Source organism: Phycodurus eques, chromosome 7 (genome assembly GCF_024500275.1).
Source record: "Phycodurus eques isolate BA_2022a chromosome 7, UOR_Pequ_1.1, whole genome shotgun sequence".
NCBI lineage: Eukaryota > Metazoa > Chordata > Actinopteri > Syngnathiformes > Syngnathidae > Phycodurus > Phycodurus eques.
The window spans coordinates 11,919,973-11,937,273 of NC_084531.1; the positions used below are offsets into that span (position 1 = coordinate 11,919,973).

General features: G+C 41.3%; 1 protein-coding gene across 2 annotated transcripts in view; it reads right to left on the reverse strand.

Annotated features, from left to right (window-relative positions):
* Window positions 1–236: 236 nt before the first annotated feature.
* Window positions 237–17,301, reverse strand: part of prkd2 (protein kinase D2) — a 61,475-nt gene continuing 44,410 nt past the window's right edge. The window contains exons 2-20 of one of the 2 annotated variants that reach the window (XM_061680932.1): window positions 16,139–16,277; window positions 15,923–16,054; window positions 15,612–15,808; window positions 13,177–13,360; window positions 12,541–12,612; window positions 12,364–12,381; window positions 12,082–12,241; window positions 11,893–12,004; window positions 11,134–11,211; window positions 10,729–11,041; window positions 8,476–8,528; window positions 8,312–8,384; window positions 8,078–8,184; window positions 7,538–7,699; window positions 7,277–7,375; window positions 5,414–5,681; window positions 5,252–5,337; window positions 4,423–4,632; window positions 237–1,187 (exon numbers count right to left, since the gene is read on the reverse strand). In XM_061680932.1, coding sequence (XP_061536916.1) covers window positions 1,146–1,187; window positions 4,423–4,632; window positions 5,252–5,337; window positions 5,414–5,681; window positions 7,277–7,375; window positions 7,538–7,699; window positions 8,078–8,184; window positions 8,312–8,384; window positions 8,476–8,528; window positions 10,729–11,041; window positions 11,134–11,211; window positions 11,893–12,004; window positions 12,082–12,241; window positions 12,364–12,381; window positions 12,541–12,612; window positions 13,177–13,360; window positions 15,612–15,808; window positions 15,923–16,054; window positions 16,139–16,277 — 2,505 coding nt within the window. In that variant the 3' untranslated portion in view covers window positions 237–1,145. Of the gene's footprint in view, window positions 1,188–1,209; window positions 4,633–5,251; window positions 5,338–5,413; window positions 5,682–7,276; window positions 7,376–7,537; window positions 7,700–8,077; window positions 8,185–8,311; window positions 8,385–8,475; window positions 8,529–10,728; window positions 11,042–11,133; window positions 11,212–11,892; window positions 12,005–12,081; window positions 12,242–12,363; window positions 12,382–12,540; window positions 12,613–13,176; window positions 13,361–15,611; window positions 15,809–15,922; window positions 16,055–16,138; window positions 16,278–17,301 lie in introns of those variants that run through there. The other variant, XM_061680933.1, reaches the window with a different exon arrangement.

Consider the following 17,301-nt stretch of genomic DNA (forward strand, 5'->3'; position numbering starts at 1 on the left):
ATTTTCTGAGCCGCTTCTCCTCACTAGGGTCGCGGGCGTGCCGGAGCCTGTCTTTCAATTAGTTGCCTTACATTTTCTAAGCAGATTGAGGTCAAATTTGTTTTCAATGTATATACTTCAGCAAACTAATGCTTCTCATCAAGCCTAGTAAGTCCACTTCTACGTTCCAGTGTTGCTACTTTTAACTCGAAAATCAGGGTTGATCACGTGATTGTCGGCTGATCGAGAGCGGGTTGAAAAAGATCAGTTTTATTCATTTTCTAACACGTTAAAAGTCACAAAGTGACAAAATAATACAAAGGTACAAAGATCTTGCCAAATGGAACAGTAATAGCTTAGTTTAACAACGTAACTTTTCGGGGTATTTTTAGTACTGGTATAATATAAGTGACTGAAAGTGACACGCAGACTCCGCGTCTGTGTGTTTGTGCATATGTGACACGCATGCACAAACACAGCCTTTGCCCGTCCTGAGCGTGCTTGAAACGGTTTCATGATAGACACCGCAAGTGTAGTTTACTGTTAAACTAAACACGCAACAAAAATAATTACACACATTGTATATTTAAAAACAGGACACATATGATCATTCTAGAAATTCCAAGCTCAATGCTAACAGTCATTAGAAACCCCCATTGAAGCGCTAGCTAGAATTAGCATTAGATCAAGAGTGGGTTTTACCTTCAAATAATGAATATTTATACGCAAAATCTGTAGTAACACATACAGACGTAATATAACAATACTCGCAGGCATACTGTACATTATTAATGTTTTATCGCGACACACAGCAGGAACACCAGATACAGTCACCACCCCAGATAGCCAGTGAGAGTGCCAGGTACACATACCTTATGTTGAATGGATGAGATAGTAATAACAATTTCAAAGAAATATGAAATGTTTCTGTTGTAAAGCTCTGCAAATGAGACGGTTCATGGCTGTTTACTTCGTATGGATTTTTGATTTGTGTCAACTCTTTATCAGTGAAGACGCACATGTGGAGAAGTGGCACTGATGGCATAAGTACAAAGGTGGCACCGGTGAAGGAGACATAAAAAGCGAGCCGGCAGCCATTTGACAATGGCGGTGCCCTCATGCGAGGTGGCCCAGGAGTGTTCTTCCTCCTCAAGAGCTGACATGTGCTAATCACAACACGGAAAACAATGCACGTTCTTCGCCTCCACCTAAGAGAAAGAGACGTGAGCAGATTTGTGCTTGGGAAGCTTTTATATTAGCACTCATGCATAAATACAATATTTAACGAGAGGATTAAAACTCCTTTTCTCGACTAGAAAGAAATAATCATCTCGCTTTTACATATCTACAAAAAACCTTGGCTTGCAGTAGGGTTACAGTTAAAGTTATACAGTAGGCTATATATAAAGTAATGTTTATGTTGAAAAGATGCAAACATTTACCCTGGATTACAATATACTGGAAGATTTCTGCGATACATTCGTGTAGATTGTGCTAGATTGACTTTTCGTTGATCACTATTTTTGACAAGCCTCAATTTAAATTACTGTATATTGTGGTTTATCCATAACTAAACTATATTCTCATATTTACTGCAGGTATTCCCTCCTTGAGCGGTCACCTTATCGTGGTGGAGGGGTTTGTGTGTCCCAATGATCCTAGGAGCTAAGTTGCCTGGGGCTTCACGCCCCTGGTAGGGTCACCCATGGCAAACAGGTCCTCGGTGAGGGACCAGACAAAGCATGGCTCAAAGACCCTTCATGACAAAGACAAAAAAATGGACTCAGGTTTCCCTTGCCCGGACGCGGGTCACCGGGGCCCCCCTCTGGAGCCAGGCCTGGAGGTGGGGCTCGAAGGAGAGCGCCTGGTGGCCGGGCCTGCACCCATGGGGCCCGGCCGGGCACAGCCCGAAAGGGTAACGTGGGTCCCCCTTCCCATGGGCTCACCACCTGTGGGAGGGGCCATAGGGGTCGGGTGCAGTGCAAGCTGGGCGGTGGCCAAAGGCGGGGACCTTGGCGATCCGATCCCCGGCTACAGAAGCTGGCTCTAGGGAGGTGGAATGTCACCTTTCTGGCAGGGAAGGAGCCCGAGCTGGTGTGTGAGGTCGAGAAGTTCCGACTAGATACAGTCGGACTCTCCTCCACGCACAGCTTGGGCTCTGGTACCAGTCCTCTCGAGAGGGGTTGGACTCTCTTCCGCTCTGGAGTTACCCACGGTGAGAGGCGCCGAGCAGGTGTGGGTATACCTATTGCTCCCCCGGCTCGGCGCCTGTATGTTGGGGTTCACCCCGGTGGACCAGAGGGTAGCCTCCCTCCGCCTTCGGGTGGGTGCGACGGGTCCTGACTGTTGTTTGTGCCTATGCACCAAACAGCAGTTCAGAGTACAAGGTACTCTGAACTGCGGTTCTTAGGTTTGTCAAAGATCCTTATTTGGTTGCACTTCCATGTAAATATAAATGATTACTACAGAATTGTTGTGCCAGGTCAAATTGAGCTGTCACACTCAGAGAAAACGTCACCTGAGCTGAACAAGCACTGAAACTGCCCTTCAACATTTCCATCTATATTTACAAAACTTAATACAACTTAATATTTGTTGCTGTGATTTTAATAGTAAGACAAATGTAACAACTGGTTTCTTTGTACACATAATCAGCCTTCTCTGGGCTTAAAAGACATCACAGCTACTTGATAATGAAATGCTGTCTGCAGATGTCTGATCATTGAAAGCAAAAAGAGAAACACGGAACTGAGCTGCCAAAACACGATATTATTACGGTGACTGTGAAGGTTATAGCATGTAATTATGTCGAAAAACTTCTGCCTTGGCAGTTGTTTATGTGTTAGCGTCTGTTTATTTGTCACCTCCCCGTGCATTAAAATAAAGTGATAAAGCAAAAAAAAAAAGGACAAAACAAATGTGAATATTCCTCTAGGTTTATATTGTGCTTCAAAGTTTAGCATCATCATCATCCACATGTGTCGACAAACTGGACACGACACTAACTTCAAGGTACACATCCTTATAATGGACTATATAATAAAAAATTACACAGTTTTACACTGAGTCTACCTCATTGTACTACATGAAAACATGCAATCTGTTGACATGACAAATAATTGATTATCAAGCTACATCCACACCACAAAAGCTAGATCCTTATCACGATGGAGCGGGGGAGTGTTCTTGTACATGTGTACAAGGAATGGGCAGAAAATAGGAAACATAAGCACTGCCCTGTTTCCTGGTAGAAACATATGTTCTAAAAAGAGTATGATTGTGGCTTGTGTGAATTACAGGAAGATATTCTGTCGCCAAATCAATACTTCCAGTTGTACAGGACCATTATGGGCATGCATTTTTTGGGAATGACCACAAGCGTGCAAATCTTTGCGTCACTTGAAAGGACCTCATCACATAAAGGAATTGCTATTTTTGAACATTAAAAGTGGGCCTGTGATTCAGATCATTACATTACACAATACATCGTAATGGTTCCTTTTAGGGATTATGATGGAGAAAATGGATGGTAATATTTTTTTCAGCGGTTCTATGAGTCAATATCACCATAAAGTGCCTTTGAAACCTCTCCATTTCACCCCCCAAAAATTAGGATTTTCCATTCCATTGAGCTTCATATTCCTTGTCTTAAGTAGATGTTATGATGATAGAAATGCATATTGGTTAAGCTCAAACACTAAGTGTGTGTGTATATATATACACAGTATATACATCTACAACTAGTCACTGTTTCAGCTTCCACTGAAGAAAGACAAAATGGTGGTTGTAATGTCACTGAAAACATCTTGAAGGGGCAGTTGCCCTTAACGACAGGCTAGACCGCAATTTCAGGGATGCATGCAAAATGCTCAGCAAAATCATGGAACTAGAATATAGAAAATTGTGAATTTTCTCACATTACTTGTTGTGGACAATGAAGCCATGTAAAAAAATGTTGATTTAGTATCATTGAACCACTTACAACAAACACTGTTTGCAGAGCAGTGGTGTGGGGCATATCAGAATCATGTATATCCAATGGGAAAAGAAAAAGAAAAAGACAAGAACATGAAGGAAACACATTTTAAGAGACTTGCAGTATTATTGTACTGCTTTGGTGAAAATACTTAGCCACTTATAACAAGAACTCAGTTGCATTGTTCTGCTACATTTCCCAATGACTGAGTAATTTTGACAAGGACACTGAAGGCACTTTATAGTGATATCTCTCACTATACAAAACCTTTACTTCTTTTCTTTGATGTATTCTGCTGGTTATCTGCAAAGACTGGCAGAACTTTATGAAGTTTCAAAAAGCAATTACAAAAGAAGATTTGAATGTGGCTGCTTGGAGGAAATTAGACTTTACAAATGAAGTGCTGCCATACAGCTCATTATGGTGATGGCAGTGTAAACACTACGGGACCCTCAGAGGATGCTAACCCGCTCAGTGAGGCCTTGCACCTCCGCGTCGTCCCTGCCCTCGTCGTCATCCGAAGGGGGTGCTGGAGGCGGGGGCACGAGGTGGGCGGGGTACGTGAGCGTATACTGGCGGGCAAACGATTGCCAGCGGCTGTCGTCGCTCTCGTGGGTGATGTAACGCTCGGCTAGCTTGGTCTCCAGCTCTCGCAGGTCCAGCCATGTCTGATAGTCCTGAGGGGGAAGACATATCGGCAATAAATGAATATTTTAACTCACTGAATGAGTTCAAATATTGGAGGACTATGCAATATATGAGCATCAAAACCTTATTTTCAGCCTATTGTAGCCAATCAATTATTTTAAATCAACTAAAAGTGCATCATTATCCTGGACATCATTTAATAACAAGCAGGCTACATAATATTGGGCTACGCTCCGTCAACTTCTCGTGTTTACAGGTCATATTCTATTCATGGTTATTATATCTGAAACAGGATGACCCAGTTCAAATTACGTTTTAAACACTCCACAGGTGAACTTTCAAAGATTATTTGGCTGGTCAAGCTGGTAAAGTGGTATTGGTGTGTAACATCGGAGTCAGAGTACAGACGTACAGTATCGGAACTGATATCGGTATCTATAGTTCCCCTACTTTTGAATAATGTCTGCACCAAGGTGCTAATTTTGAGTCCACTGATTGACTAAAAGTGTGTAATCAGGTCAGATGATTAGATGTCTTCATATTTTGGAGAGGCCAAAAACAAGATGAAAGTTTTAATATTTAAAGATTGACGTTAACAGTATTCTTAAAGGAGCCTCAATAGAAGCCTTGAAAATTTCCGTGCGTTACCTGTAAGTAAGCATGGCTGAGACTCTTGTCAACACTGTAGCGCTTCCTCATCTTAACTTGCAGCAGGTTGTTGATCAAATCAATGGCTGGAAACCAAACGGACCATAAAAATAAAGCTCATAAAGCAACAAATAAAACTCCAGATCCTCCAACTGTCTCTACCATCGCAGGAGATCTGTTTCCAGGGGTTGGAAGGGTACATGAAGGCGGCGTTGTGTATCTGGTCATTGATATCTTCATCCTCATTAAAAGGGAACGTCCCGCTGAGGCTGACGTACATGATGACTCCGACGGACCACATGTCCAGCGAGCGGTTGTAGCCCTGGTTCAGCAGAACCTCCGGGGCGAGGTAGGCCGGCGTGCCGACCACCGAGCGACGGAACGACTTCTCCCCGATGATTCGGGCAAAGCCGAAATCACACAGTTTCACCTGAGACGAGAAATATGGGACGACCGAATGAGTATGAGGTACAGTTCAATTGACTTCAAATACATTCATACAGTAAATGCTAATCAAATATATTTGTTTATGTGTGCCCTGCGATTGGCTGGCAACCAGTTCAGGGTGTACCCCGCCTCCTGCCCGAAGATAGCTGGGATAGGCTCCAGCACTCCCGTGACCTTTGTGAGGATAAGCGGCTCAGAAAATGGATGGATGGATGGATGGAAGAACAAATCAACTGAATATTTGCAATGCCTTGGACTGCAAGGACTATATCAGTTTAAAAACATCATTCATCCAAACTAATCAGGCCAGATTCCAAGCACTGAAAAATGTTGAAACACACCCTTGAGTTGGGCAATTAAGCAATTAAAAAAGAAACGACTATTGAACATCATTGTCAACAGCCATGCTTTTTGTTGAGTAGTTTTTAGTTAGTTGTGCCTCAAGCTGTGGCATTTTTGGACAGCAAGCTACTAAAATAACTATGACTCACCGCCTATGAACACTTTCAGCGCATATTTTTAAAAGCATTTTACAATCTGCATTCATTTTTTATTTATTTTTTTGCTTTTTACTTAGGATGTGTGTCATTTGTTTATTGTGATTCCAGAGTGTTAAAGGCAAATTTCACGTAAATTAAAAAAAAATTTCTTTCATCTTGCTTTCTTTCTTTAGTGAGCAAGATTACGCAAAGAGTCTGACATCGAAGATGTTTTTGTGATGATATGGATAAAGTTGCAAATTATGAATGAATTTATCGTTTCTGTCCACTCGCAGCCTAATTTTTTTTAAATCAAAAAAGTCAAACGGTCATGTTTCGGATTGTTTGGCCTTGGCAGGGGTGAGTAGTCTTGCGAACTGCAACTGTAGTTGGTTCATAATGTTAATTACCGTATTTTCATGACCATAAGGCGCACTTAAAAGTCTTAAATTTTCTCCAAAATGGACGGGGCGCCTTATGTATGCGTTAAATGCAGAAATAGACCCCGTAACTGAAACTGCGCTTTTTAATACCCTATGCCCTATGGTCGTGAAAATACAGTACTCAAAAGGTAGCTCACTTTTCTTGTAATGACTGAAGGCGGTGTCATGTATTGAAGATGAAACTTCAGTGTGGATTATTAATGTGACTTTATTTACATCCATTGCCACTACGTTCAGGACATGTGTTAAGCCTTGGTGGAGGTCAGTGCTGTATTTTAGTGTTTTCCGACACTAGTCAAGGCACATACTATATTTTCCATTAGAAAAATCATGGCACACCAAACAGAAATGTGACCGAAAGTACTGTATATAAATTGAAATAATGATCTTGTCTCAATTTACTCACAAATTTTCTAAGTCATTGTAAAATTGGGGCCTGTTGATCGCAAAGCTATTATTCTGGCAACAAACAGAGACGCAGTTTGACTGTACAGTCTGCCGTCTAATGAAGGAGTGTTAATTGTTCTGCTTGTCACTATACATCGCTGACATAGAAAGATGAACAACATGCGTTATTTGGTGTGAATAAATAATTTCCCAAAAATTATTAAATTCATTTTTTAAAATTAGTGTTTTGATTGCTTTTTTTCCCCTACCTGGGGAAAAGGATCAGCAGAGGCAAGCAGCACATTCTCAGGTTTGAGGTCGCAGTGGACGATGTTCTTAAAGTGCAGGTGTCGCAAGGCTGCAAGAATCTACACAAACAAACAGGATGTAGAAGCCACAGTGCCACAAAGTGTCACACTTTCAAATGCCAGCGTATCTGAAAAGCAAAACCATACGCAGCACGTACACAAGTACTACTGGTACAATAACATACACCCATAAATCTCCCCTGTGCCGGCATGCATGCACACCTGAGTGATGAGGAATTTGGTGAGCCTCTCAGGCAGTCGGCCTTTCTCGCTGGAGAGGATCATCTCAAGCATGTCGCCGTGGAGCTTCTCCATGACAACAAACACCTTCTCCGGGGTCTCAAACATACACTCCAGGTTCACGATACCCAAGTGGCGCAAACTCTGAAAGTGGGAGTGATTCAGAAGGTACCAGGCAACGTTAGAGCTTCAATCTTGGCAAAAAGGATAGATAAGTGAATGAAATAAAGTGAAATTTAATGACTTGATCTTCAGGGGAAGAAAGCTCTTGAACTGATCATAAACAACTTTTTAATCCAGAGTCGTCCGCCTTTGTCGCCTCCATCTGGTCATAAATGTATTGCGTGCTTAACACAAGCCTAAAAAAAAACCTATTTATCAAAATATTTTCACCTTCTTCGATGTAAAACAAAAACCAAAGTGTCAGTTTTTGATATTTTTGTGAAAACAGTAAATATATGTAATTAATTCCTGGGAATTAAGTTACTCATTCAGCAGAGTTTGAATGAATGTGTTTTTTACCTGCAGTATGGCCACCTCATTCCTCAGCTGGCTCTCCTGTTTAGTAGGGAAGCGGAGCTTATCGATAACTTTGACGGCCACGTCCCTCCCAGTCTTTCGGTGCTTTCCTGATGGAGAAATGAAACATTTAGAGCATTTGTGTTAACAAACAGATGGTGTGTTTGTTTGGTAATTTAACACAATTGTCGATCACGTTTAAGATGAGCTTGTGAAAGCTCATGTGCAGGGTCATACCTCCATACACGACTCCAAATTGCCCAGATCCCAGAACTTCATCAGCAAATATTTGGTACACTGTACCTATGTCCTACAGGAAAGCACATTAAAATGATTAACAACCATTTGTGTTATTATTCCTGTGATAACTTTTGTTACGTGTGGAAAAAAAAGCACCTTACCACATTCTCTTGGATTTGACTGTTAGACACAGAAATGCTGACGGAGGCTTGTCCTTAATAGGAAATATGCATACTATGTAATTTGCACAGTAGAAAAATTGTGAAGGCTGCATTTTTTATATAGCTCTTACAGTAATATAATTGTCGTAATATAAAGTAAACAGTTGATTGATATTTGAACAGCATTACAAAATTTGCATCCGGGCAAGAAGTTTTCTGTCCCCGACTGCAGTTCAGGGCCAGTCTGAGAAGCTCTATGGCCATCAGAGTGCTGTAACGTGTAGTAAACTTTACACTATTAAAGTGTCTCGAAACAGGATCTGTCCTTGACAAAACACTGAGCGGAGGGCCTGCTACTAACAGCCCTGATGAAGACACAAAACTCCTCGAGCAGGCGTTCGCACAAAGCCAGGGCGTCTTTCTGTAGGGATGCCCTGGAACTCAGCATCAACAATAGCTAGATTTAGTCGATGGTTCAGAGAGTTATAAAGCTTCACCCATACTGACTTCAAATTGTTGAGCATTAAAATCTTCCGCTTGAAATCTTTGAACTCCCTTATGTCAAACAGATCCTGTTTCGAGACAGTTGACATGGAAAGTGTAAATTGTACTGTGTTGGAGCAGTGTGACAACCATAAAGCTCCTCAAACTGGTGCTGAATTGCAGCGGGGACAGAAAAACTTCTAGGCTCACAAAAACTGCAAAGCCTAAGCTGTCAAATGCTGATAGCCACACCTCTGTCAATGATACCCGAAACGAAGTGGAAAAAAATTTATTGTGACTTTTAGGACACCCTGCATTATATGCATTACAGATCCTTCCCCAAAAAAATAGAATATCATCGAAAAAATTTATTTATGGCCATAATTCCATTCAAAAAGCTAAACTTTGACAGATTCAGGGCCCACAATTTAAACCATTTCAAGTATTTATTTATTTATTTTTACATATTTTGGGCTTCCAGCTCATAAAATCCACAAAATCAGGAATTCAGAAAAATAAGAATACTGTGAAGAAATCACCATTTACTGCTCACTTTTTGTTGAAAAAAAAAGAAAGAAATTAGGGTCACATTAAATCAATCAGAATATGGCACTTTCAAACCGATATGTTAATCTTCAATACTTGGTTGGGAATCCTTTTGCTTTAATCACTGCTTCGATGTGCCGTGGGATTGCGGTGACCTTGGATTTAAGAAACTAGAGTTTACCAACACCTGCACTGGACATTGCACCCCAAATCATGACTGACTGTGGATATTTCACACTGGACCTCAAGCAGCTTGGGTTCTGTTCTTCACGCGTCTTTCTCCAAACTCCAAATTGGTTCTTGATTCCCGATTGAAAGGCACACTTTCGTCGGAAAAGAGGACCTTTAACCACTGGCCAACAGTCCAGTCCTTCTTCTCCTTGGTGCAGTTGAGCGGCTTCCTACATTGACTCAGGCTCAGAAGTGGCTAGACCCGAGGAACCCGACAGTTGTAGCCCATCTCCCAGATGCGTCTGAATGTGGTGGTTTTTGACGCTGTGACTCCCACCTCATTCCACTCTTACTGGATCTCTGCTAGATTCTTGAATCTTCTCTGTTTGATAATCCACTGAAGCCCATGGTCATCTCTTTTGCTGGTGCATCTTCTCCTGCCACATTTTGTCCTTCCACTTCCTTTCCATATGCTTGGACACAGCACTCTGTGAACAGCCAGCCTCCTTAGCCATGACGTTTTGTGGCTTACCCATCCTATGGAGGGTATCAATTATGGTCTTCTGGCCAGTTGTCAAGTCGGCAGTCTTCCCCATATTGAACCCAACTGAGACAAATGAACCAAACTGAACCAATTTAATGACACCTGGGGAAACCTGTGCAGGTGCTTTGAGTTTAGGAGGTGCTTAGTGTGTGACGCTCATTTTAAAACATTTATGGCCTGCATAATTTGGTCTGATTTCTTCACAGTATTCTAATTTTTTGAATTCCTGCTTTCGTGGGTTTTATGAGCTGGAAGCCCAAATTATGTAAAAATAAACCAAAAAAATACTTGAAATGGTTTAAATTGTGGGCCCTGAATCTATAATCTATAAAAGTTTAACTTTTTGTATGGAATTATGTAAATACATTTTTCCATGATATTCAAATTTTTTGGAAAGGGTCTGTAAGGTAATTTTTTGAAAAGGTCTGCATATGCAGGTAGTCCATAAAAATCTACAACAACTAAATCTTCTCAATTTGCAAGACTATCTCAGTGAAGGTGTGACTCACTGTGAGTAGTGTTTCCTTCCGCTGGAGGGGCATCCTGGAAGATGACAGGCATGAGGGCCTGACGGATGGCGCTCTCCCATGACTTGGCCACCTCACGCCCGATGCCGCTATTGGGCGCCACTTGGCTGGGGGATGGGGGTGACTGGGGGTGGGAGTGCTGGGGGGACTGGGAAGGAAGGGTGTTGGGGTCCTCCCCCACAAAGTAGCACATGGTGCCCGTGATGATCTCGAAGCAGTGCCGGTTTGTACCGGAGGGTACCAGAGTGAAGTTACCGGCTGGTCGCACCTCCAGGATTTCTGAGAGAGGGATCTCCTACGAGGAAGATGGATCCAGGATGAGACAAAACCATAGTGGCGCTCTAGAAGTGTGACATTCTCCAATGTGATGGCGCAATCTAGACTTACCTTGTAGTATTTGTTTGAGGTGTTGTTCTGGAAAAGGATGATGCACTTACAGTCCAGACGCCAGTAGTGTCTCTTTCTCTGTGAGGGTAGTGCAGGGAGAGGACATGTAATTTGAGGAATGGGAAGGTTTGAGGGCTGATGTCCAGAGGAAGAGAAGAAGAATGGCCAGGTGACAGGAAGGCTAAGAGGAGGAGAAATTAAGAGTGACATGAAAGAAGATTTTTAAAAAAAGAAAGAGAGAGAGAGAGAGACAAAGACGGCAGAGGAAGAGTTAGTGAAGAAGCAAGATGGTATGGTAGCGTTTATTGTCAGTCCTCAATATATGTGCAATATACAAAGGGCTGAAATTACTTTTCCAAGAGGCCACTGTGACAAAAACAATACAAAGAAAACATAGAGACAGGAAAATATCCAAATGTTGTTGTAGGAAGCAGTTATAGATGGAAGTGGAAATAATGTGGATCAGATCCGAACCAGATCATGCATAAAAAATATTTGTTGTTGTTTGTTACACACCTTACATACAAGTGTGTGTGTGTGTGTATATGTATATATATATATATATATATATATATATATTTTTTTTTTTTTAATATATTTTTTGTCGATATCGTTAACATGTTTTTGGCGTTCTCCTGCTAAAAAAAGGAGAAAGAAAACCTTGGTAGAGGTAATACGACTAGCAAGACAGAAGCTACAGGAAAGGAAACAAAGGAACCCATATAACTGAGATGATTTAGTAGAGATAAAGTACCGTACCAGTGTGTCTTTATTGGTGTAGTGAACCATCCATCCCTCCTTGATGGCTGTGCTGGATCGACGGGTAGTCTGCCTCACTGACTGAACCACCCTCATGAGTGGAATGTAAACACTGAGAAGAAACACATAATACAGGCGATATAAAGTGAAGTCTCTATGTGTGACATGTTTTATGCTCTCTTTGAATACCTCTGGTCTGCACTGACTCCATCCTGGTTGCTCTCAGGAGAGAACGAGCCCGGGATGCTGCAGGCTTCATCCGAGTCGTCCATTGAGGACTTGTCTGAGGCGTCGTAGTCGCTGGTATAGTCCATGGGCACCTCAGGGTCAGCACTGGGACTCAGCATATCTGGGAATATTAAAAGTGGTAAACAGGGTTGAGAGCAACTTCATTTTTACATCTCACGTGTTATAAAAATGGCTGCTTTTACTTGGATCACTACTATTCAGCACACATGCATGCAGACTTACCGCTGTTACTTCTGTTTTCTGAGAAGATAAAGAGATTAGTAGCAATGAGTTCCAAATCAGTCCAGTTTTGTTATATTGGTTATTAATTTGAACAAGCATGCAAATGAGACTGTATATGAAACTCAGGCAGGGTTAACGTTGTAGCACTGCAGAGATTACATTTATATGTGCACCTACCTCCAATGGTTTCGCCAAGACAGTCGTTAGGAACTTTGTATGCACAACGTTTATGGCAGTTAAACTTGCAGTCTGAAAACAATACATTAAAAAAAGTATTTGGTTATACTATAATTAGGGCTGTCAATTGATTAATTATTTTAATCAGATTAATCACACATGAAGTTTGAAGTTTGATTCATCACGATTAATCACACATTTCAAGTTTGATTCATCATGATTAATCACACATTTTGCATGAAGATGGTATTTTAAATTTGTTGTTGCTTTGATGAAAAGAGCTTTCAGTGCTGCAGTATATGCAAATTACCTTTGTTTTATCGAAAGTCCCATCGGGGTGACTTCTGAAGTAAAATTTGCCACCGAGCACACTAGTCGGAGTCTCCTCACTCATCTTTGCACTGGCGTAAGCATTGATCTGATCACTGACCTTATAGCAAGCTGTGCCGCCTTTCAGATATCCACCCGTTAAGGTAAAGGAGCATGTGCAGTCAAAATAAATTGTGTGATTAATCTGTGTTAATACATGAGTAATGGGATATTTTTGTGTGAATAATCATATGCATTAACACATTAATTTCGACAGCCCAAAATATAATGTGAACAATGTGTGTCTATTATCATATCTTTCCTCACCTTTACACTGCAGACCCTGCCTGAAGAGCCCTCGGAGGAGCCTCTTGCAGTACTGGCACACCGTTGGACGCGTGTACGAGTGGACGGCGAACGTGTGCGGCACCTTCACCTTGCTCATCAGGATCTTGTCTAGATGTACGGGTCGGCCCGTGTAGAAGCGCCGGGCCTCACTCGGTGTCCGGGGCTATGGTAGAAAGGGAGGAAAGAAAGGGGATTGAGTGTGTGTACAGTCCCCTCCAAAAGTATTGGAATGGCAAGGTAGGTGGCTTCAAACAAGAGGTGCAAAAGGTGCAAAACAAAGGAATTGACCTTGACGTTCCAATACTTTTGGAGGGGATTGTATGTGTTTTTCTTTTGTTTCTTTTTTTTTTTTTTTTTTTACGAGAAGCGACTCAGCTTCAAAGCAAATGCCGTACAGTAAAAGCATTCATCTCCCTCTGTACTTTTGCCATTGTATCCACCAGGTACTATAACCCTCCAACGACCACAAGTAGCTTGTAGTCCTGTTCTAAAAATATCTCACCAGCGATGGGACATTGTGACTTCCTAGGAATGCTGTAGAAGTCATCATCTGAAATGTAAACACTTGCACAGATTTACAGAAATAAAGTGTTGCATACTGATATTTATCTGTTTCCTACCTTATTAAATCACGGTTGACAATTATTTTGAGAAATCTTTAACGTGATCAGTTATTAATCCTAACATATGAAAGGTAATTTGGCACAAAGTCTTCAATAATTGGTAATTCAGGCTTGGAACTGGGTCATGAAACCTCTTATCCAATGTGGCTAAACAGTATAAAAATCTCCTTGTGTGTAGTTAGCCACAACATCACGTGTATATGTGCTAAACCTTTAGCCGCACTTAGCCAGTCCTCATCACTGGGAACTAAGCAGAGAAGCTTTAATGGTGTTGGCCAAATTAAAACAAGGTCCGACGTTAAGCCTTTTTGAGTGAAGCGACGATCTTCACGAGCCAAGTTGTGGTGGCCCAGTCAGAACCTGTACTGGGCCTGTATATTCATGATATAATACATTGTTGTCGTGATTATTTCGTATTTAGCGTCTTTATACTGTATTATTTAAGCCCCTTAAGTATTTATTAAGCAATTATTGCTCAAATTTCATTCATGCCAATGACGCTGTACTAACCACTAAAATCAAAGCATTGCAATTGCACAAATGAATAATAATGCTTAAAAGAAAAAATCAATTACAAAATTATAAAACTAATTAATTAGCACTGACATTCAAACAATGCTTTATCTTGTGTCTTGATGTTTGGCACACTATGTATAAGTAGTGGTACTCTGATCAGTGTTCTATGCTGGTGATTCTGGTGTTGATATCAGTATCTTCGACGGGATGTTTCGGTGATAAAAGAATTTCAGACCAAGATTGAAAATGCAGTTTTAGGCCATTTTCTAGCGGGCAAAGATTTTTGGTGACTTTGAAATTTGTACTGGCCTGCGCGGGCAGTGTCTATAGGGAGATGGTGGCCCAACACAGCGGCGTAGTGGCCCTGAGACACCGTTAATGTCAGACCCTGTAAAAGTACCTAGTTATCAATCAGGAAGAGGGCTGAGTGATTTGGGAAAATACTCTGATTGCAGTGTCGTTGTTTTTTCTAAACTAATATTGTGATAGCGATTTATCATGCAATTTTCTGGGGGGAAGTTGGTTATCTTCAGCATTATTCACTAAACACAAGAAATAAATTATTCTATAGTATGACAAACACAACATTGGACACAGCCAACAAATAAACAACTCTTTCCTGTAGGCTAGGCCAAAATGTTATGAAGAATTTATATGAATAACAAATCTTTCTTTTAATCTTTATTTTACTATTGAATTGAAAGAAAAACCTTCCATTATAGTACAATACTGAATTATTCATTTAACTTCATGCCTTTTAAAAATTTTATATTATATGATAGTAGCAATCCTGTCAGTTAGCCGAGTATATTTTTGAAAATGGATGCAATATAACAAAGTGAAAAATATAAGGGGGTCTGAATACTTTCCGTCCCCACTATAAATCTTCAGAGAACGGAGAGGGCCGTATGTGTACCCAAGGGCCATACCTTCCCTACCACTGCTCTAAATCGTCCGTAGGTGTGAATTTGAGTGTGAATGGGTGTTTGTCCATGTGTGCGCTGTGGGGGTTTGGGGTTTTAAACCCTATTTCAGTGGGGATAGGCTCGAGTTCAGCCGCAACGCAGTATAGACAAGCAGTATAGAAAAGGGTTGAATTGAATATTTACAGTGATTCATTTATTTTTATACTTGTATGGCAATTAAGGATGTTAAATTGGATTCTGCCCTCCCCACAATTCTTTTTTTAATTGAGGTCAATCAGTGTCTTGAAACAGTTCTACTGTATTTTGAGTTCCCAAGTATGTCAACAGGTGCCCTATAAAGGGCTAATACCATTTGCGTGTGTGAGCGGACGAGGCCAGAGTCCTCGGTGCAAGTAGATGTGGTCCCAACGCTGTAAACGGACTCGCTGGTGGAGAGACGCAGAGACTGGCTGCTGCTCACAGAAGTTGTGGACAGGCGCCTCTTCCGAGCTCTACAGTTGTTGGGAATGCTGAATGCGCAGCGCTTGTGGTAGTTCAGTCCACACCCTGCGGAGGGCACCAAGGAACCAGAGACCGGGAGCAAGACATCATCAAAGTGATGAATGTGAGGAAGACATCCTGTGACATCATCTCATGGATTAAAAAAAAAAGTGTTCTCACCATCACACTTAAGCCCTTGTCTGACCAGTCCAAACAACATCTCGCCGCAGTGATCACAGAAGGCCGGGGCCCGGTAGGAGTGCACGTTTAGAGCATGGGGCCGAATCTGGAAATCTTCTGATGTGGCTGCCGCTATAGATAAAAAAGATTCAATTTATAGATGAGGTCTAAACAGCTGACATGTTCAGTTTTTTTTTTTTTTTTTACACTACTTACCAGAGAGCACCACTTCCACCAGATCTCCCTCTTGAATGTCACCTGCAGTTTTAACCAGCTGCAGGATATTGCTGGTTGATGTGTCATGCTTAAACAGCAATATCTTATCATAGATACCATAGAAGCCACATTCTGGGAACTGTAACATAGAAAAAGAGAACATATCAGTTAATTACACTTTTTGGAAGAGGAAAAAGACTCAAGGCTAGGCTGCATTATGTAGAGCTTGCTTGAAGGCAGGCCTGTTTAATGTGCAATAAGTGACCAGCAACAACAGCCTATAAACAATCACATATTTAAGTAGGGTTTTGGTGAAAAAAAAACCCGCAGTATTAGACATTTCTAACTCTTTTCTATAATAGTAATGTAACAGTCCCGACAACATCACAATCAAGTTGAAGCATGTCAGGCAAGTAGAGAAAGAGTCAAGGTTCACTATTTGGTAAAAAATTAGCAAGGTAAAGGAAGCACAACACTGGTCGACACTTTGGACAGACCATACTACACACTCCTCATCTTCACTCACCAACACACACACACACACACACACACACACCATCCTTTAAAAAAAGCACCACTCATCGTTTTCTCCCGTTAACACACACAGGCACGCACCCACACACAGATAATAGACACACAGACGCATATAGTCAGTGGCTGTCTAAGTTTGCAAACAGGCACTCCACGGCACCACATCTGATATGTAGGCCTGGCTTGTACTAGTGCCAAGCTACACCCAGTGGGCACCACACCCTAATGGTGGCCACTGCTCTTAACCACACAGTCTGCTACCAAACACAAACAGTAGCCTTTTTAATACACAGAGAAACATTAAGCTATCCATAAAATCAGACAAAAAGTATGCTACAGTGAAGACACATAATAGAAAGTATGACGGTGTTGATATTGCACAGAGATTCTTGAATTCTGGCAAAATATATTAGGTGTAAAACCTTTAGTTCAAAATACTGCAGTATAGTTCCAAATTAATGAGTACTGCAATGGGACAAAGTAGACTGCAAATCTAGGATGACATCACGGTTTGTTAAGATTTTATGTTGTTCAGTATCTTGACGAGCAAACTCAGACCCAAGAACTTAGAGCTCTTTTCCAAAACGAGGTAAAAAGCAACTTTAAAAAAGATCTATCTTGCAATGCCATTC